At 37.9% G+C, this 22,982-nt stretch overlaps 1 protein-coding gene across 3 annotated transcripts in view; it reads right to left on the bottom strand.

The window, feature by feature from the left end:
- The window catches only part of LOC107293831 (kelch domain-containing protein 3), a 68,199-nt gene extending 45,982 nt beyond the window's left edge, over positions 1-22,217 (bottom strand). The window contains exons 1-8 of one of the 3 annotated variants that reach the window (XM_015823015.1): positions 22,089-22,217; positions 21,380-21,450; positions 17,529-17,601; positions 17,137-17,179; positions 15,822-15,900; positions 12,153-12,241; positions 3,895-4,041; positions 3,091-3,142 (exon numbers count right to left, since the gene is read on the bottom strand). In XM_015823015.1, coding sequence (XP_015678501.1) covers positions 3,091-3,142; positions 3,895-4,041; positions 12,153-12,241; positions 15,822-15,900; positions 17,137-17,179; positions 17,529-17,601; positions 21,380-21,441 — 545 coding nt within the window. In that variant the 5' untranslated portion in view covers positions 21,442-21,450; positions 22,089-22,217. The remainder of the gene's footprint in view (positions 1-3,090; positions 3,143-3,894; positions 4,042-12,152; positions 12,242-15,821; positions 15,901-17,136; positions 17,180-17,528; positions 17,602-21,379; positions 21,451-22,088) is intronic. The other 2 variants (XM_015823017.1, XM_015823016.1) reach the window with 2 other exon arrangements.
- Positions 22,218-22,982: the final 765 nt, after the last annotated feature.

Here is a 22,982-nt window from a genome sequence, read left to right on the forward strand (position 1 = left end):
CCGGAGGGTCTAAGTCTCCCGGGAACCGAGTGGAGACCTGAGGACCGGAGCGCCCACAAGCTTGTAAATAGCGTGTGCGTGCTCCCCTAACCTGATATGGTCCTCTGCTCCCACCATATCTGCCTCTCCCACTGACCGTACTGATTCTTCCCTCCTCCTTCACTCCCCTACCCTCTCCCCCCACCTTTGCTCCCTCGCTGCCCCCAGACATGGCTGGTCCTGACCTAAGGGGAACCTCCCCCCTCCCGCCCTCCCTGGATCCCCCTAAAAATTTTTTAAAACACCCCTCTAAAAACGATCTCAACTTGAATAATTTAGAAGTTTTTTTGTCCGTAACTGCCGCATTAGGACTGAAGAGGGCGAGACATAAACTAGTTTTTCCTGGACTTGAGCAAACTGCTAACATAGATTAATGTAAATAAGCCTTTTTGCGAGATCATCAGGAGAAAGGTCAGGTATCTATTTATTTTTTTTTAGAACAATAGACTAAAATTTGAATCCTGGAGCCTAGACTTAATAAGTAGGCCTTGATTTCTGTGAATTACAATTTAAAAATCTTTGGTGTGTGTATATTGTGGGAAGTCAGAGCCCCCCAGAGAAGGAAATATTAAAAGGGCAGAAAAATATATTTTTCCTCAAAAGGATTTTTAAAAGCAGAAACCAACCCTGCCCCCAAATCTCTCTGTCTCCAGCAGGAACCAGCCCTATACAAATGCAGATGTAAAACTATCAGGAAAGCTGGAGCCAGAAGACAAAGACCTAAAATCTGCATATCCCACCTGAGATGGGACATAATAGGACTAACCCATTACCATCAAGTATACCAGAGAGGCACACCTAAACTCAGGTCAGAATACGTGACACAGGAAATATCCTCAACGTTCATGCCACAGGAACAGGAAACTATTCCAAACAAAAGGCTAGAGAGGGTATAAAAACCTACTGCCCATGTGCTCAGCCCTTCTTTCCTCTGGTCTTTCCTGCAAGAACCATCTTTCTGCCTCTTCAATAAACTGTAAACTTCTTCCCAAAGCAGTCGCCATGTTGTTTATTTATCCCCGGCTTGGATGAACCAGGATGAAGACTTTACTTCCAACAATATCTACCTTTATTATTACCTGTGGTAAAGGGACAAATCTTGCTGAATCATGTTTGTGAGCTTTTTGATGAATAAACCACACCTAAAATAAGTGGTTAAGTGTCTGGAGAGCTAAGATTTAAGTTTATGCAATGCTGGTGTGATGTCTAATAGCTAGTTTTGCCTACAACCATCACTACTGGAGAAAATAGTGCTGAGAGGCTAAGGTTTAAACAGTAGGTATACATCTTTTCCAACTCTTCCAATCAACCATGAAGTTGTGAATGACTTGCTCCAAAATCAGAACCAAACTGTGACCCAGATGGACCAATTAGTCCAAACAACGGATTAGCAGGTAGGACAGAATATATCTCCACCAGTGGCTCCTATACAAGTTTTGACTAAAGATCTGCAAATAAATATGACAGGAGGCAGTACAATCATTTTAATTCCCATCATATTTGCCAAATTGGTTACTGTTACTGCATTCTCTTCGCTTGACAAATACAATGGAGTCCAAATAATTGAACTGCCTTCTTGCTCAATTTAAACTATTTTGTTGAAACCAGACAACATCCTTGCCAACACAACATGCAAACTATTATTAATTAACCTAATGATATAGGGAGCTAGAAAATGGGCACTTCCCCTTTTGTTTAAATTGACAACAGCTCAGACTTGGACAGCTATATATGCTAAAGTGACACATCTGAGAACTAACTTCAAGGATTCAATCAAGCAACTGATTGCCAACTGTGAAATTTGTCACCTCTAACAAGATAATCTTTTATTGTGGAGAAAATCCTGCTGAGTTTTGGCTGTTAGATTCAGATGTGGGCTGAAATGAGAGAGGATTAAATTACCATTTTACAGAGGGGTAAAACATGTAGGAGATAAAATCCTCGTATCTCAAGTGACCTGAGAAATAATGAAATGGTGCACCATTTTTAAAGGCTGGAGGAAACTAGATAGCTTAGGGAAACATAAGTTATAAAAGTAAACATATTTCTGTTACGTTTCAAGCCAGCAACCTTCTATTTACAAGAAGACTGTTATAACCATTGTGTTACTGTAGTATTATTGGAAAACACCTGACTAGAAGGGTTCATTCAAGACAGGCATGTCAAACTCGCGATGTCACGTGACGTCGCGTAACGTATCGGAACTTTTTCTCCATTGCCGGCAATGGGGTGGGCGCGGTTTTGGGATGACACGTCCGGCCCGTGGGCCGGCAGTTTGACACCCCTGATTCAAGACAATGGTAATCATTGATTACTCCTCTTGCTGTGAAATAATCAGTAAGCTGCTGAAGTTAACTTACAATAAAGTAAAGCCCAGATGGGTATGAATGTTCAACATGATCTAAGAGGAAAAAGAGAACTTTAAAACCACACTAAGAAATCATACCTGGAGGATGCAAATGTGAGTACAAAATGAGATCACCCATTCCTGCCCTTCTGAAATGTGTTGCTGATCCATTCTGGTCCTGGAATAACTGGGCAGGGTGCATATGCTCTAAGATAACCAAAATTCACCCCCTTTTTTTTGTTAATTTGGTGGATAAATAAGTATTTAGTGGATAAATAAGTGGTGTGTGATTTGCTCCATGAATAAGGGTTTAAAACAGACGTGGACAATTTGTGGCTTCTACTCCTTTTTAAAAATTGTGTGATTGCCAAAACTGTAAGGTTTACATAAAAGTTTAAAGCTTTCATAAACAGATTTAACAGAGTTTTGAGGACAAATAAAAAACACAACTCTACACTGCAAACCCAGGGAAAAGAAGAAAAAAAATTATGTTGCTGCCCATGGATATACACCCGTGCCGCTTCCTCTTTTTGAATCAGGCAACCTCCAAACATTAAGTGTGATCCACGCCACACAATATTGTCCACCTCTGCTTTAGAGATTTGTCATTTACAGATTCTTTGACAACTAAAGTAAAAGAATACAGGACTAAGATCTCTTTTTTTACACAAAAAGGCTGAAAGAAGAATAAAATAGTCACTTACCTGGCACCAGGGTTTAAACCAAAGGTTTTCACCGGAGTCCAACAGTGAGACACTAAATGCCAATATGAAATATTAGCATGGCAAGAATACTTCTAAGATGCTATGAGCAATAATGAACAGGAGTGCTGGGATATAGTAAATCATTTATAAATGTTTGAAAATATGACATAGGGAGCAAAAAACATACAAAACTACTTCTCACAGAAATTTCCCTGGTAGTTGCCTATAAATAGTTGTAGAACACATTTAACATGATTGGTTGGTGGCCAATACAGGAATATACAGCTAGACTCATTTTTAGGCATGTGTAAAGTAGAATTTAATTCAATGGATCAACACATTTGCTATAAGTAGGATAAACTCTCGGGCAAGTAATAATGGAATCTACACAAACCTGCACTGCGGGTTGACAGAAATAAGAAATCAAGTGTTATATTTTAATCTTATTTATTTATTTGTTATGTATTTTTATGTTATTTATATCGGCCTTTATTATTTTTAAAAATAGGGCAAACATATCCAAAACCTTCCTCCTCCTATTTTCCCCACAACAACAGCTTTGTGAGGTGAGTTGGGCTGAGAGAGAGAGAGTGACTGGCCCAAGGTCACCCATCTGGCTTTCATGGCTAAGGCGGGACTTGAACTCATGGTCTACCCGATTTCTAGCCTGGTGCCTTAACCACTAGACCAAATTGGCATTTCTACCTGCATTTGTTTTACGAATATATGCTGCATCTTAAATAAGTCTGGAGCAACTGACATACAGCAAACTACATTGTCCTGTGAGGATTTAGTTGCACCCACCTGTGTTGAACATATAGAGATCATCCACTGCTTTACCATCTTCCATGCCACCATAGACAAAGATGTTTTCGCCTACTACAGCTGAACTGTGTTCAAGAGTTTGAGGAGCAAGACCACTAATTGAGATTTTCTGCCAGGTTAGAGAATCTTAAGATAAGGAGGGGGGGAAAAGTAAATTACTTTCTTATTTTGAAGTTGGCTTGGGCAGAAGCCATTTTCTTATTCTGTTTCTTTCACAGAATACAACCACTGGAACAAATGCTACAGAGCAGACTATTTTTTTTTTACCTTCCATATGTCTTCTGCAAATTGCTGTTTTAAAAGCTGGATCCCTTCACTGACAATGTATTTTTTTAGGTAAAGAGCTGCTCTTTAATTCAGCCCTCTCAATTAAAACTGTGTCAGGCATCAGTGAAAGGCTGCTTCGCTTCAACCATGCTTTGACTGAGCTACCCCTTTGAAGCTGCTTTGTAAATGAATGTGTCTATCCACCCCTCCCTCTTCTAAATGCCCCTGCTGAAGTCCTTTGAGGTTTTGAAGGTACCAAAAGGTCAGTGAGAATGGATAGCATTTTCTCTGCATCTCTAGGCAAATTAGGATTGCCTGATTTATTACATGAACAGTGTCAATGAGGAGGTCTGGGGGATGTCTACATTATGGACAGGTACATTATAAATTATTTCCTTCCTAGTGCCACAAAAAGCAGGATTGCTGAACGTAGAGGTACAAAGAGAATAGGAGGACCAAGAGAAGGAATTTCTGAAAGCAGGATCCTTAAAATAATGTTCATGGACACCAGTGCTTTGGAGCAATTTTGGGATTCTATAATGTTCATGGACACCAGTGCTTTGGAGCAATTTTGGGATTCTACAACCAGTTAAGACTGTTTTGTTTTGTGACTGCATATGTCACTTTGTGCTCTCTACCACCATGAATCACATAGCATAACATGCTCTCAAAATGTGCCTAGTGAATAAAGACATTGGACGGAGGAGGGAAGCCCAGCATTAAGCTGTCGTCGTCGTCATCATCATCATCATCATCATCATCATCATCATCATCATCAACAATACCCCCAATGCAAATAGTTCTATATTTTTTTTTAAAAAAAACAAATAATATTTAAAAAAGCCTTTTTTACATTTTAAATACTAATTTTCCACCAATTATCAGCAGAAAACCATCCTGTGGAAATTTGGCACTGAAATGGCTCTGGAGCTTCAAAAGAAAAACCTGAAAGACACATGCAGTTGGTGGACCATAAATGGCACATCCTCAGAAACAGCATCTATCATGTTGCATCTAGTGGTATTGTGACCATCTAGTTCCTTACAGAGAGGAGAAAGGAATTGAAGTTCATTTTTATCTTCAAGTACTTTGTGTTTTGGAGCTGCAATGTATAAACAGTGCAGGAATTACTTGTAAATAATCTGTCTTGAAATTTTAGTTGTGAAATACAGGGTTTGGCTTCATGATTAACTGAATCATAGTTTACTAAATTAATTCAATTGCCTAAGATTGCATGACACAGTGAACCTTAATTATACTGGTTGGATTTACTTAATATATTCCACAACAAACTGAACTACTACCTCACCATCTACATTTATTCTGGAAGGTTGTGATTACTTAACCTATCGTTCATTGTGTTGCACAAACTCAGAAAACTGGGTTATGTGAACCCAACCTTTCTGCAGCTTCTTTGAAAAATAAGAGGGCGAATTCTGCTACTATATGCTGCTCTGCAACAGTGAAAGAGTTGTTCCTTCTTGATAGACCAATTGAAGGAAAAAAATAAAAGTTATTCTTTTATAAATTGTAATAATGTAGTGCAAATGTAGCATTGTAATGCCAATGTATAAGACTGTCTGTTTACTGTTTCCTGCCTAATGCAAAGTGACCACAAAAAGTAATCAGCAAAGACAATGAATTATGACCTACTGGGGGTACCTAAGAGAACAGGAACTTAGGCCTTGAGTAGAAATCACTATGGGGAAGATAAGATAAGATCACAAGGTGGAAATTACAAATAAACAAAGATAAGATCACAAGGTGGAAATTACAAATAAACAAAGATGGGGTCACAGCAGATGGACGGAAATTGCCAGGATGACCTTTTTGGGTGTAGAGCAACTTCAAAGAATGACTAGAGAAGGTAGAGAGGGGGAGTTGGGAGGGTTTCTTGGGCGTGACGTGCATTGTAAAAGGTATAAATTGTGTGGCCTGAAAGCTGCTCTTTGCGCTCTTTGAACTCAATCCAACTTGGGAAGGGTCAAGGAGGCTGCATTTGCAAACGCTTTTCTTTTCTTTTCTTATTATTATTTTTATGTTTTTCTCCAATAAAACTTTGTTTTGTTAACCAGACTTGTCTTCGTATTGTGAGTATCGAAGTTTGGGGTTTTTAAATCTCACACTTTCATGATTACCAGTTCCAACCCAACCTATAGTCCAGTCATAACAATGGATCTGTTCCTGAGACTGTAGGCTATATCCATTTTCTTTACTTAAAAACTCAACTTTACTTTTCAGTCGGCATAATCTCTAAATTGGCGATATTCCCTGGAAGAAAATCATAACAATATATCCCTGAAAAAATACTAGAATGAAATATCTATCTATTCATCTATCCATCTATCTATCTATCTGAGGGAAGTTAGCCCCAGAGAAGGAAATATTAAAAGAGGAGAAAAATATATTTTTCTCCAAAAGGATTTTTAAAAGCATTTTTTGAAAAGCAGAAACCTGCCCCCAAATCTCTCTGTCCCCAAGCAGGAGCCAGCCCTATACAAATGCAGATGTAAAACCATCAGAAAGTTGGAGCCAGAGAACTCAAGAAGACAAAGAGAAAATCTGCATACCTCACCCAAACTCTAAGTCATTAGCCCAGTCCCAGGGAAGCAGTATATGACTTTTAGGACATAATAGGACTAACCCATTACCATCAAGTATACCAGAGAGGTACACCTAGGCTCAGGTCAGAATACGTGACACAGGAAATAGCCTCAAAGTTCATGCCACAGGAACAGGAAACTTCCAAACAAAAGGCTAGAGAGGGTATAAAAATCTACTGCCCCTGTGCTCAGGCCCTTGTCTCCTCTGCTCTTTCCTGCAAANATCCATCCATCCATCCATCCATCCATCCATCCATCCATCCATCCATCCATCCATCCATTTATCTGCTATGAGCATAAATAGTTTTCTTGAACTGTAACATGAGATGCAAGTTAAATAAAAGCAATGCATTAAACTTATCCATCATGCACAGTGGAAATAGAAATTGGAGGTGTGGGAATCACTGATCATTTCATAAAAGCATCCACCTCTTTTCTTATATTGCTATTCTGTGTTAAAATGATATTCCCCAATTTATGATTGAGCTTTTTAAAATTGCACAATATAGACTCATGCTTATGTATATTGTGACCCTAACTAGATAGAGAAAAGGGATCTAATCTCTATGTTCAGTTATTGTCCCCATACAAAAATAGCCTCATTCATATGTAACATAATGCTATTATTATGTAGATAAACTTTGGGCAGTAAAGAGTTTGGAAACATTGTCTTCCCCTTTTAACAGGAGCTTATTATTTTGTCTGAATCTCAGCCAGATTGGATAATGATCAGGCTGACTTAGAATTTAAGGTGGTGTAGACCAGGCCATAAGACTGCTCTAATTTTACTTTAAAATTAACAACCCTATGAGTTTGGACAAGATGAAAAAAAACCCAATTAAAAACAGAAGCATAATTTCCAATTTCTTCCTCAAAGCTATGCCAGAGAAAGAGGCAAAGAAAGTTGCATAGCCACAGTTTATGGATGCAATGCTAAATTATTATTTAATGTAGTATTTGTAATGGATCAGTGAATTCTTTAGTTGGAAAGCCAGCGTTATAAATCACTGTGCATAATTCAGAAACACTGGATTACAAATGAAGCCCAGGGACACCAGTTCTTTAAAGAAAGGATATACTATTGTTAGAAGAATAATTTGGAGGTACTGCAAGCCGGGTTGTACAAGAACAAATCCCTGTTCTCAAGAACAAATAAAAAATGAAATCCAATTACTGTGAGAGGAGATTCTCTCCTTCCTTTATTCTCAAAAGCGAAGAGATTTGTTTTTTGGGGTAGACTACAGAGAAAATGAGGTCCAGAGACTTGGTTTTATAGAGGGACTGGTCCTTGCTGTGGACTTGGGGGGGGCGTGGTTTGTATATGTGGTGGTTCTAATGTCTTTGTCCAAAGGTAATTGTCCTTCCTATGCAAATTGAGGTGATCCTGTCCTGGGCTTTGATCCTGAGGTGCCTGTGGAATCTGGAAAGAAGATTTCCCTCCAATATGTAGATCCCTTCCTAGGCGTCTTCCTTTATCCTGAAGGATTCCTGCCTCCCCAATGGAGCCAATGAGGTGCTAAAAGGGGGGAGGGACATCAGAGATCTTCTAATACTATATCACAAGAACTTCCTCCCTCCCTCCCTCCCTCATCATGACTGATTGAATATTTTTCTTGCTGGATTATGCCAGTTGCTGTGCAATAATATAAACCTGTGTAGGGTAAACTATGGATTAAGAGCAATCTGATATACTGTTAAGCAGTGATACCAGACAAAATATGAAAAGGATCTCAAAGCAATGAAAAAATCTGGGGTTCTACATTCAACAACATTATGTTTTATAATTACTCTGTGATGGTTCACAGATATTCACTGCAGGAACTATTATCTATGTGTCTGCCCTCTATCTCTACATATTATACCCTCTCTCTTGTTCTGCAACTTGTTCTGCAAAGTAGAAGTCCTGATCTCCTTTAGAAAGCCTTTCCCCACTATTGGGTGAAAGTATGATCCACCCCTCCTTGGGTCAACAGAAAACTACTCTAGCATGACATTTTGTGACCCCATTGTGGAAGCCTATTCTGCCTCTGTTGCCTCTGACTCCTTGCTCCAAGGTACTATTGTGATTATATTTGCAGTGTACATAATTACTAAAGCAATGATTTGATTCCACTGTCTTTGCTTTCCTTTGTCTTCTACTGCTAATCTGTGGGAAAAAAGAATCCATAGTTCCAGCCCTGCAGTAGAAATGGGGCAGGTCTGACTATGGGACTATGTTCATTAGGCTCCTTCTTGTGCTCCTTCCCATTCAATTGTAATCATATATATATGGATCTTGAAGTAAGTTGAATCACTAGCAGCACAATTTCTCTTCTTTCTTTACATGCATTAATATTTATATCACACATGTCAATACATCTCTTCTCTCCAGAAATTCAGCCCTGTACTCAGTAGCTAATTGTAGCTGCTCCAAGGACACTATTGAATAGTTTTTATTATAGATATGAAAAGAGTAATATATGTGCAAAAGATCAGCCTAATGTATTATACATTTGTTCTGTGTTTACAAGTGGTTCTGTCTTGTCTAGTCTTTGCCTAACCAGTTTTAGCCTAATATAGACAATACATTATGACCTCCGGATTCTCCCAAATTTTGTTTGGGAGGAAACAGTGGAGAAGAATTAGCCCTGCCTTTTCAGTGTTATGCTATTTTAGCCTGTTGACACATTACACCATTACATAATTTCAATGTTAGAATATTTAAAGCTCCATTACTGGGACTTGCACTTTAGAGACATCAGCAGAATGATGGCAAATGAAACTGGTCAGATGTGAGGAATGGTGCCTACGGATGGGGAGATGGTATGATGGACTACAATGAAGTTTCTCAGGAAGAATAGAACATATTTCAAAGAGGAGGCTGAGACAAGAGGCAACAGCACCCAGAGATGAACAGGAGACAGAAGAAGAAATTTAGGACAGCCACTCCCTAGAACATGGCTGTCAAACTGGCGGCCCACGGGCCGGATGCATCACGCATAGGCCATGCCCACCCCGGCTCTGCAAAGGCAAAAAATGTCACAATATATCACAGTACGTCACGTGACACTCGTGCCTCTAGAATCTCTCAGAATGTATCTGTTGGGGTGAGAGTAGTACGAGTTTAGTCTTGCAAGAGTCCGTCTGTTGGGTGTAAACAATAAAGAATGGAACTTTGGCTGGATTGTTCTATGTTGTTCTTAGGCTGGACCTGATATCAGGGAACAGATGGAAGAAGACATACCCACATCAGCATGAGTGGATGAAGGTCATTTTGTTCCCATCTGCTATTGATCATCTGATTCACCTCTAATATAACGAGTGATGAAGAGTAACAGATTGTATACATCTTTTAACTGCAACTTGCCATTGCCAGTTTAAGTGAGAAACACTACTGTAACTGTGGTATAGCTAAGAATGACATAAACCTATGTACTCATTGGCTAGGATGCAGATGAATGGGAATACAGATGAAAAAAAATATACATAAAGAATACAGAATAACAGAGTTGAAAGGGATCTTGTAGGTAGGTCATCTAGTCCAACTCCCTACTGAAGCAGGAGACCCAAACCATTTCTGACAAGTGGCTGTCCAGTTTCTTCTTGAAAGCCTCCAGTGATGAAGCACCCACAACTTCTGAAGGCAAGCTGTTCCATTGGTTGATTGTTCTGTTAGAAAATTTCTCCTTATTTCTAGGTTGAATCTTTCCTTGATCAGTTTCCATCCAGCTTCTTGTATGTCCTTTGGGTGTTTTGGAAAATAGGTTGTCCCTCTCCTCTCTGTGACAGCACCTCAAATATTGGAACACTGCTATCATGTCACCCTTGGTCCTGAATCTACCCATGCCCACTTCTTGCAACTGTTCTTCATATGCTTTATATATCTTCATATGTTTTAGCCTTCAGGCTCCTAATCATGTTTGTTGCTCTTCTCTGCACTTTTTCTAGAGTCTCAACATCTTTTTTATAATGTGGTAACCAAAACTGGATGCAGTATTCTAAGTGTGGCCTTACTAAGGTTTTATAGAGCAGTACTAGTACCACGCAGGATCTTGATTCAATCGCTCTGAAAGTGCAAGATAGGATTACATTGGCTTTTTTTGGCTGCCACTGGACACTGCTGGCTCATATTTGATTGTCCACTAGGACTCCAAAATCCCTCTCACAGTTAGTGCTATTAAGCCAGGTTTCACCTAATCTATACTTTTGGTTTTTCTTGCCTAAGTGTAAGTCTTTGGTTTTCTCTATGTTGAATTTCATTTTGTTAGATAGGTTCCAGTGTTCAGGTCTGTCGAGATCCATCTGGATCTTCAACCTATCATCTAGGGTGCTGGCTATTCCTACAGCTTAGTATCATCTGCAAATTTGATAGGTTCCCCTTATCAAATTGTCAGGCTGTGTTTTTTCTGCTTCTACTAACTAATCAGGAACTGCTGTTAATCAGGGATGTTGAAAACATACTCCGTTTATGGCTGTAATGTATACATTTGTTGAACTCCAAAATATCTTAATATCACTAGGATGATGGAAGTTCCTCTAAAAGCTCTTTCAAACCCCCCACACATATAATGTTGTACAATAGCTTTGAGAAAATCTACATTTGCTTCTCAAGAAGGTAGTCCATGTTTATTTGCATAGCAAAGTCTTACAACTATTGCCAAAATTAGGACTGGCATGTTGCCCTGCATGAGGCCCATAGAAGATTAAAGCATTTTCTCTTCTGGAACAAATCAGGCTAAAGTTGGATCTACGGTACAGTGGATTACAAACTTACATTTAGGACTGAGCGAACCTTTTATTTGAAACATTCTCAGTAGGGAATCTAAACTTAGAGCCAAATCACCTTCAGTGAGCAAAGTTATATCTTAAAGGGAGTTGTTTTTAAATGAGATACATTCCTTTCAGCTCTCTAGGTGCCATGAGAAAGTAAGCTCCAAAGCTTTATGCCATGGATCTAATCAAAGGGCATTTGTCTTTCATTTGCTCAATCACTCTGTAATATATCTGTGCAGAATGAGATCCAATTTTCCATGAATAGAAAGAATAAATAATGTTACTAGAGGGATACCGTACTGTAAGTGTTGAAATGGGTCCCAATACTAAATCAGATTTTTGTTTAAAACTCCTGTTTCAATTTTAAAAGGTTCAGGTCATTCAACAAAGCTAGTAGAATCCCTACCATGCTGTAGATACACAGCAAATACTAATTTGCCCTTTTATAAAATGGATGGGATCATCAGAAGCCACCCTGGTGGATTGTCATTGCTGATCTTAAGTATTAATGTACTAGGATAAGAAATGTTTTTTACAAAACATGAACAAGAATGCTTCTGACTAGCCATTAACTAAATGAACTATAAATCCTGGTAAATTTATGTTTTTACTTACCAAGATCAAAGACATAGACTCCTGGAAGGCAATACTCAGCATTCTTGCTTGAACAACCTCCAAATAAATATATCTTGCCTTTTACTACACTATAAAGCAAAGTTGAAATGTTAAAGTCATCCATAAAACTTCTGTCTCTCCCTGCCCCCTTGGTTAGAATTTTCTGTAGAAAAATAAACACTTGATTCCTTAAAGAATATTGCTGATCTGTAATATACATCACACAATTGTATCAATAATCTAATTTGGGAGTGGAGAGGTTTTTGATCCTCAACAACCAGGAGTGCTGGCAGGATTCCATGATGTGCCTCCAACAACTGCCCAGCTGATGAATGTTAGGAAAAACTGAAGATTATGACAATGTGGGTGTATTTCCAGGCTGTTTCTAGCATTCATCAGCTGGGCAATGGAATCAGGTGAGAAGCAGGGAGGGGACAAGGGCCATATGGAAGCCAGATGAGGGCTACAGGTCATTTGTAGATCATAGGATGCCCAAATGTGATCTACCTTCTGACTGGTTTTATTTTGGTGCAGCTTATATTTCTATAACTAGTGTTTTTATAATTTGGGTGTGTGTTCACCCATGCATAGCCTTGATGACTTCCAAAAGAATTGGAATATATGAATAACTGTGGCTAATTCGATACACAAACTGTGTAACCTTTTTTTTTCACAATTAGATCAAGAAATGGGTTCCTCCTCCCCCAAAAAATGCTTTCTTAAAAACTAAAGGAAAAAGGTGGTTGATTCCATAACAAATCACCTGGCATGAAGAAGGCAGTTGGAAAACAGCTGTAGTTTTATTGCAGATGAAGTGAAACATCTCTTGAGAAAGTGGATAAATTCTTTAAACTGTATACTATCTCACCTCATCCTTACACATACTTTCTAAAGTATAAAGCTACGCTTGCGTATTGAAAGAAACAGGTCTAAATGGAAGCAGAATTATAAACTTGGAGGTAATGAATAGGGACGAATTACACATGAAAATTACTTTCTGGTCTTTCATGGTGGTTTGAAGCATTTAGTGTGTAACGCCTCACTAGCAGAAAAGTTTATGTTCAGCAATAGCAGTTCTAGACAATTTGATCTATGCCACACTGCAATTGCCTTTTCAAGAAAGGCTTCCAGTGATGTGTACATTATAGAGACCTCCTAAACTTGAACAGCTTGTGGCACTTGTCATGTGAAGCACCTATGGAAGTCTATATAGCCCAGGGATCTTCAAACTTGGCCCTTTTATGACTTGTGGACTTCAACTCCCAGAATTCCTCAGCCAGGTACTCTGGCTGAGGAATTCTGGGAGTTGAAGTCCACAAGTCATAAAAGGGCCAAGTTTGAAGACCCCTGATATAGCCTTATATGCTATAGCTATATATGTCTCAGAGGCCATTGGAGATTGTATAATTGTGTAAGCCAACCACTGTTTAGTGGAGTGGTCAGTTTACTGTTATTTCTAAGTATATCTTCCTAGGTATTTTTAAAGTTCTCTATCAATAAATACAAATCCATATCCACTGTTTTTTAAAATCCATTTGGAGGGGTGGGCGGGAAATGAAATTCCTCATATGGCTTATCTCATACAGCTTTGTATGAGATTCTTGATTTTGCCATGCTAGAGTGGGCGAAGAAATGCATGATGTTTGGAAATCTATATACTCCCTAATAAATTTGTAAGTGAACAATAATGAATCCAGCATCTAGATGTTAAACATTTCCTAAGCCAAGAAGATATGTTTTCAAACATTCACCTAAAATAATATATAGTCTAGCCATTTTACCTATAATGGACTTTTAAAAGAGAAAAAAAGCTCCATGAATCTCCTATGCCAGGGGTAGGCAACCTTGGCTCTTTTATGACTTGTGGACTTCAACTGCCAGAATTCCTGAGCCAGCATCAGGGATTCTGGGAGTTGAAGTCCACGAGTCATAAAAGAGCCAAGGTTGCCTACCCTTGTCCTATGCCGAAAATAGTTCATTTTCACTACATGCCAATATTGATATATTCATTGTAACAGGAATCAGTTAGAGCAAACTAGTAGCACTTTGTGTTATAATCTAGCATGCCTTGTTCTCTTTACCAAAGAACAAGCTCCATTTATCATAATGGCATTATTCTGGAGAAAGCTTGGATAGATTCCATTTCAACTGTTTGCACCAAAATTCAATTGAAGCTAACTTAAAATTTATTATGGATTTTCTGACCATTGAATAACCAGCATTTTTTGCTTTTGCTTTTACATATTTGAACTGCTGAAAAAATTGAGGTAGACAATGGCCTTTAGATTTTAGTAGCCTTCATCCTCCCTGGAGATAATGAGACTTAAAGTCAATCTGATACCATGTCTGATTTGGTGCAATTGCTTTCTTGGCTGATGGAACTCTCAGGGCTCCTAAGGGGTACTGGAATGCAGTTTTGTTATTCCCAGCTGAGCAAAGCTTGAGCACAGAGACTGTACAATGTCCATTGCTGAAATCCCCAAGAGTTTTCCTATAGGGAAAATTGCATTAAAATGGAACTATTATGGATGACAATAAAGGGTGGACATCCATGCACAATCATAAATATGGATTCCTTACCAAGAACTAACCAACTGAGATAAACTATTTGGTGGAATACAAACTATTTGGTGCCTTACAAATGAATGGACAATACAATGAATAATAATAATAATAATAATAATAATAATAATAATAACAACAACAACAACAATAACAACAATAATAATAATCTATATAAATAAAAATGTAAATGTTCGTTTGTTCAAAATCTTAAATCTCCGAAAGTTCACCGATTGCTTTGAAATTTTGAAACAATGTTGCATTCGAATACGCGCGTGTTTTTATATACCTACTATTATATAGATGTCACACCTGTGACAGGTAAAAACATGCTTTTTTTGAAAAACAGCGCCATCTGTTGGACGTAAAAGCAACACATGCTACGATTTTACGATTCCAACAAGCATTGTGAAATTAAACATACTACAAACGTACGCTTTCTCTTTTCTTTCTTTTCCATTTAACGAGACAGCCACAGCAACGCGTGGCCGGGTACAGCTAGTAATAATAATAATAATAATAATAGAGTTGGAAGGGACCTTGGAGGTCTCCTAGTCCATCCCACTGTTCAGGCAGGAAACCCTATACCATTTCAGACATCTTGGAATTCATGTATGTTTAGCTATAATCAAATTCATCTTAGCTTCACCAGTATTTCTGGAGAAAGTATTCGTGCTTTCCTTTCTTTAGGTTGAACTCAATTGCTTGAGCTCAATGCTGTAGAACAGTCTTCTGCAATGCAGTACCCTCAATGCAGTGCTGGAAGACTTTCGTATAACAACAGGTGGCTATTTAATGTCCACCTACTTCTTTCTAGCTCTTTGGTGTTTTAAACCAGATGTGGCTAAGATGGTCTCCTTCTGGATATATGATCAGTACCTACTGTAAATGGAAAGTACTAAATCAGAAGCAATATAAAGTAAGATTTCTGATTTTCTGAGCAATTAGAATAACTTCTATGAAACTCAGAATGCATGAAATTCAGTTTACATCCATTGCTAATCTCCCCTCCTTTGTTTTGAGCTTGTGAAATAACTTAGTTTCATTTTATATCTCTATACCCAGAAATGATGGATACATATTCTTTTTTCTGAATTGCTTGCTTACCTAAGTGAGTGCCCTTGTCGTGGGCAAGGAATGTGTCCATCCTGTGGTATCCTTTCCCACATCAAATCAGTCAGAGTAACTGAAAATTAGGGAGATATTTAAGATTACCACCATCATTAAATACATCATTATATATATATAACTATATGTGTGGATGTGTACACACCAACAAAAAGCATTGGTATCTAAGTACGATTTCCAAATTTAAAGAAATGATTGTGATGTGAGTTCACACAGTTATTTCCCTCTAAGAAAAGCAAGACTAGATATTTCATTTGTAAGATCCACATTTTGATTATTATACTATGGTATATAAAAAGGCTGATTATTCTTATCTATAGGAGAAAATATCTTATTTCTGAAGAAACTGATGGCTACTTCAGGAAAATATTAGAGAAGGAGGAGAGGAAATATTTCCACTATATACTGTATTTGGGGAATGAGTGGATAGTTTCACGCATCATGCAGAGTCAGAATGTGGTTTCTTTGGTTTTGCTTTGCAGTGTTGTAATAGTGCAGATAACTGTAGTTAGAAAACAATCCATAATAGCAAAATCAGAGTTTAATATCATTTGTGATGTTCAGTCTTTGCTGACATGCAGATACTCAATTAGGCAGTGATCCTATCAAGTACTGTGACATTCAGAACATGTTTCATGAAATACTGAATAACGAACATCAAACAATCAAATATTCAAGAAAAAATATTGGATCCACTTAGCAGAATACAGAGGCATCTGCAGACTCCATTTTTTTTATTAAAATGATAAAAGCAGCATCATGTTGCTATGACACTATGTATGAATCCAATTGCTCTAAGGCATAATGTGTTTTAATTAGTCTATGCTTGGCATTTATTCATTTAGTTTTTGTATTACTTGATTCCTAACATGTTGCATTAATCTAGACATTATATTTACAAACCATGGTTTATGGTTGAACATGATGTATTAATCCATGCATTAGAAATTTATTCAACAAATCTTGTTAAAACAATGTGAGTCCAGAGCCAAGTTATTGTAACAAATCAAGTAACCTCTCCCTCAAAAACCTGCAGAAGATACACTCTGCAACACAATCTATTTATTTTTGTACAACTTTTTATATTAGGAGGGGCATACAGGGGAAACACTGGCATTGTTCTCAAACTATTCCTTCTTCTATTGTTTACAATTAAATTCCACTATTTTATAACAGAACCCTTTTTCTGCATTACAAATAACTGCTCTCTATTTCAGTGAAAGATGTGTATCTCCAAAGAGACAAATAAACTCCTGAACATGCTGTCTGCTAGAAAAGATGAATAGTATCTCACTTGTCAGCATGTAGAAGTCATTGAAATATGTTGGTTGATCATCCTGAGAAAGAAACAAAGAAAGAAAGAGACTGAAGTTGTTGTTTTATTCAAAGGTCATCAATATTGTCATCTAGACAAGGAAAGATTTTAAAATTAAAGTGTAGCTTAACTCTCTCGAGTGAGTTGCATTAGAAATAATAGCCAAACAATTATCTAGACAGAACAGGCGTATCTATGAGATATTAATAGACAATGACCAGAATGTTGTGATTCTTAAGCCCAGTGACAGGAGAGAGAAGATCTTATCAAATAGTAAAAAGTGCATGAAGCATGCAATTTATTACAGCTTGAGAACTGATGCCAAATAGTGATCAAATTAACAAGAGATAACAAAGAAAACTGGTACTTACAGAAGTATTATAAAAGGAGCAGCCCCCAAATATAAATGCTATATTTCCAGCCATTACCAATGCATGTCCATGTCTAAACAGTAAATCAAACAATGATAAATATTATGGGACACTTTCATAACATTGGTCCTATTCACTTTCACTGAAAAGAGAGACCAGCCGTACTGCTACGCCTGCCTACTACAGATCCTCCCACAGAGATGAACAAGGCACTCAAACATGGCCCCAAGCAGTCTAAGCTTATTCACAAAAGCCACAACTACAAACATTTATTCCCCCTCTTCTTTCCTGGGTGCCATCATCTCTCATGTTTCTCAAAGTGCTATTGGGTACCAGAGCAGAACAATGTATGATTGAGGGTGCTGGAAGCAAGCTTTCTTCAACAGAGAAGCACATTTTTGCAATTCAAAATAGATAAATTGGCAATGATCATAACTCAGTGGGTCCTTTCCTGGCAATAAAGTCCTATAAATATGATGGGACTTTCTTTTTCATAAGCATATTTTAAATTAAGTCATATGAGCTACACTGTAAAGATTTCCCAGAATCCTTTTTCTAAAAAGAGAAGAAAGCACTAAACCCACATATGGAGCCTGCATAATGCCTGGTTAGGTAGCATTTGCCCATGTGCTGTGTCTTTCTGACTGCCCAAGCCAAAATGATAACAGAGGGCAGGACTCAGCAACTAGAAGGGAGTGTTCTCCTCTGTAATGTTGGATGGAAAATATAAAAAACTATCATTGGCTGAAAAGGCTCTGCCTGTGTGATTCTGGAGAGGTGAAAACCACAGAACATGTTCCTCATTGCTCCTTTTACACAGACACTTGAACCAGATTTAACCTCCCTCTGATCAAAAGTTATCCTGGTTGCTCACTCAACTTATGCCAAGATGCTGCTCATAGATGAACTGCCTTTTATGATAGCACATGTGGCTAGGGTTGCACAGCAACATAGAAGATCTGTTGGCCAAGTTCCCACTAGACAGACATATTCTATGTAATCTTTGATATTATCCTTTTTTGTAACTTTATATATTATCACATTCTACTTAAATTTTAGATACTATCACATTTTTTGTCTATGGAGATTCTCAGTCATCCAGGTCATGGTTGTCCCAAAGGTGCTTTTTCAAAATGTAACTGGTCTTTCTTTGTTTGTCCTTGAAGTTTCGCTTCTCACCCAAGAAGCTTCTTCAGTTCTGAAGAAGCTTCTTGGATGAGAAGCAAAATGTCCTCAAGGAAAAACTAAGAAAGTCCAGTTGCCTTTTGAAAAAGCACCTTTGGGATATCACATTTTTTTGTAATGTTAGATGTTTGAGATGATTCTATGTAATGTTAAATACTATTTTATGCCTAGACATAAATTACTCTTTTTGGACTCAAGGATTCTAGTCAGATTGTTTTATAAATGTATTTTAATTTTGTCTTCAATTTTATTTATTGTCTGTTAAGATAGACTTAACAGAACACTCATGGATACATTGCTTGTGCTGGTCTAAAACTGTAATGAACTAATTGAGTGACAAGATTGCCTGGAGGGGAGTGAGCATGACTGGAGTAGGCATATGACCTAAAATGAACCATGGGACCAAGGCAGATTCCAGTCCTTGACCTTGTCATTTGCACCCTCATTAGCAAGATGTCATTTATGGTGTCCACAGCAGAATTTGGGTCAGAGGAGGAGGAAAATACTACTTTAATACTAGAATACAGCAACCCTCAAGTTATGACCATAACTGAGCCCTGGAAACATGGACTTAAATCATGATCATAAAGTAGGTCACAATGTGACTGGACCTGATTTTACCACTTTTTTGCAATTGTTGTTAATCAAATCCGTTGTCTGCTATGAGGCAGGTTTTGCCAGAAACTGTACATAAAAGCCAGTTTCTGGCAAAAATGCTATAAATCACAGTGATCTTACCATGGGGCACTGCAAACAGCTGTAAATGGGGGCCAGTTGCCAAGCATCCAAAAGGCAGTGGTATGACCATGGGGGGGAGGGGGAGGCAGCAGCAATGTTGGAACTTTAAAGCCAGGTCATAAGTAGATTTTTAAGGGTTCGTTATAACTTCAAATGGTTGCTAAGCGATCAGCCATTAGATGAATGCAACTTTAAGCTGCCTCTGCAGCAGGCTGGGAATGAGTTGAAAGGCGCTATCACAGGGATAGGTCCACTAAAAACAGCTACAGTAGTGAGGCAGCTTTTTGCTGCAGTTCATGGGACATGAAGAGAATCTTTGGGAAAGGAAAGTAACCTCAGTTCCCTTTCACACTGCTACCATCTCTTCTTGCCAAGCCCTCCAAAGCTGTGTGAGGAGGATCTGCAATCACTCAGATCTATTAAAACCAGGAGCAAAAACTTGCAAGTATTCCCTGAACTTCTACAGACCCTGCAGTAATAACAATAGGGAAAAATAAACATACCCAGCAGTGAAGAAAAGTAGATGAAATCACTTGCACATGATCCATGTAAATACCTTTCTATGTGTAAACTTACTACGCATTTATTTGTCTGTCTGCACTAAAATAAAATTCTAGGTCCTTATGGGGAGGGAGCTGAAAATCCTTCCAGCTACCTTTCCCTTGGAAGACAAAAGCAGAAAGGCTGCAGGTCAGGAGTCAGAAGGTGGCTTGAGTTGGAGTTTCCACAAAGGAGGAAACAGATTGCCCACAGGCTTCAGAGAACTGAAGGTTCTCCAAAAATCAAACTTATTGTAGTTTCACTACAATTTCAAAAACAGCACAGCTGACCACAGAACTAAATTGGCTCAGCTGCTGAGGTTATATAATCACAAGGAACTGGAGTCAATCTTACAGCAATATAAACTTTAGGAGGAGCTAGAAATTGTAGGGCATAAGTCATTTCTTTGTCTGCATTTTTTTCCAGTTCAAAAATATCTTCTTTCACACACAAAGTCTTTCTCTACATCAGGGGTGTCAAACTGCCGGCCTGCGGGTCGGTTGTATCATGCGGAGGCTGCACCCACCCCGGCTCTGGCAATGGGAAAAAAGTCGTAATACATTGCAACACGTCACGTGACCCGGCGAGTTTGACACCAATGCTCTACATCATTCTCATTGGGAGAGGATAAAAGATGAGGCATTGATCTTAAGTCTCTGCTGATCATTGGTAAGTCTTACTATCAAGAGCAATGGCCTGTTATTTGGTTTCCATGATACGTTATGCATGGCTATCCCTTGATACGACTGTTCTCTTAGAATCAAGAATTGGGGTGGGAGTGGGGGAAGCAGGGAGATTATTTAAACTGCACAAAATTTGGGGGGATCCCTAGGAAATCATTTAAGCCTTAGAAAAATATATCAGCAATAGGATGAAATATGTAAGAAATAAGTGCCTGTGATGACTACAACTGATATTTGGAAGAAGTTTCATACCACTTTATACTCAGTTTTATAAAATCATACTTATGTTACATAAACACACAAAACAATACTATATATTAATTATATATTAATGCATATTATATAATATACAATATATGATATACAAAAATAAAATGTATAACTCTTATGCCCACTGACCAAGGATATTATGGAAACTATACTGGTGTGCACGCACATATACATGCTTTGTAGATATAACTATTAATCAAGAAAATCTACTAACAGATTTCACATAGGCCAAGGATAGTTTCCTTGAGCTAACCACAGTCATACTATCAGATCTTTATTCCCAATAAACTTATTTATAAATTAAATTCTAATAAAAGGTAGCCAAGAAAAAGAAATATAACAGTTCACTGAATATTTTAGTACTATATTTCAGTATAATGCAGAGACATAAATTAGGACTGTTTTCTTTTCTTTTTTTTAACCAGTATGCCGTACCTAGGAGTTGGAGGATTTCCATGCACTTCCTTTTTACTCCAGTATCCACTTGCGAATGCCATTTAAGAAGGCTGCATTTGGGGAAGAAAATAATGGATTATTCTGACAGTATATAATGGAATTTCTGTTGGTGTTCACTAATAAATACTATGTCTGGGATGAGATCTGTCAATGTGTATTTGGGAAATGTTTCCATTAGGAAAAGTGAACAGGACTGACAAGTTCCTAGTTCAATTGAAAATTCATTCCAGGGATTGTCTCAATTTTTAGAAGCAACTTTATATGGAAGAAAAGGAAGAGTAATGTTTTCCATATAAAGAGGTAGTTACAATATGGGAGGGAACCAAATACATCTTACTGCACATAGAAAAATCTTGGCTTTCATCCTCTATCTTCAGTTCAACTTTTACCAACATGATCCATCTGAATGTGTCTAAATGCAACTCACAAAACATCTACCTAGCATGACCAAAGGGAAATTCTGACAGGAAAATATGGCAGGGATAGACTTCAACATATCTGAACATCGTCAAGCAAAAAAGTATTATCGATTAACAGAGTATTATCGTATTCAGTAAAACTGATAACAGTAATGGTTCTGTTGCAATCTTCCCTGTAATTTGTTAGTGGAAGTTCTCCAATAATAACAAAGCATCAAACAGAATTGAATTCCCTCCCCCGTTTATTTTTTTCTCTGTATTCTACTCACCCCTCTGATTCTGTTTCTTTAGAAATGCAGGAATTAATGTCTGCAACTTCAGTAAGCCTCCCAATTTTAATTCCACCAGTTTTATCAACCTCTTTACCTTCCCTGATTAACAGTTACTATGGTACCAACATACACAGATTGAAATGCACACCTTTGTTGCCTTTATAATTCTGATTTATTTCCGGGTTATTTGAAGTCATGGCAACTCAAACAGATACTGACCTTAGTGTACACTCAATACTCTCATCATTCTGTCCTTCTCTAGCAAAAACCTATTGAATGGATGTATGGAAAATTGCCATTAAAGCAACAGTAGACAAATTTTTAAGTAAAGGATCAATCTTGACTTTGCAAAGACTATAATCATGTACATATTTTCCTACAAGCAACTGATACCGGTACATATTCTGTATAGACACTATAAAGGCACATAAAATGACGGGTAGTATTAACTGAGGATCAGACTGTAGAACTGTTGGTGCAATGAAGATAAATCTTTATAGGGCTTATAATAGAAGTTTTGTATCTGCCCATCTCTCTGTAAAATACTTCTTCTAGGGGTGAGCTTCTTTTATAACAAGGTCCTGGTAACTAACTTCCATTTGTTGTTGTTCAGTTGCTAATTCGTGTCCGACTCTTCACTACCCCATGGATCATAGCACAACAGCCCCCCCACCCCTTCCACTATAACTAACTTCCAAAATGCCTCGTTATTGAAAATATTAAATAAAACTACTTGCAGTCGAGGTTTAGCAATATATGGAGGTTAAGTTGCCCATCTCCAATTTAAAATTATTTTCTTCCCCGACTTATCAATATTCTTGGATATGAAAATATATGGGTATGTATATGATGATGAGGATTTATATGTGTTTATCAAGGTACAAGTCAAAC

Source organism: Protobothrops mucrosquamatus, unplaced genomic scaffold (assembly GCF_001527695.2).
Source record: "Protobothrops mucrosquamatus isolate PMUCROS unplaced genomic scaffold, P.Mucros_1.0 scaffold1740, whole genome shotgun sequence".
NCBI classification, from domain to species: Eukaryota; Metazoa; Chordata; class Lepidosauria; order Squamata; family Viperidae; genus Protobothrops; species Protobothrops mucrosquamatus.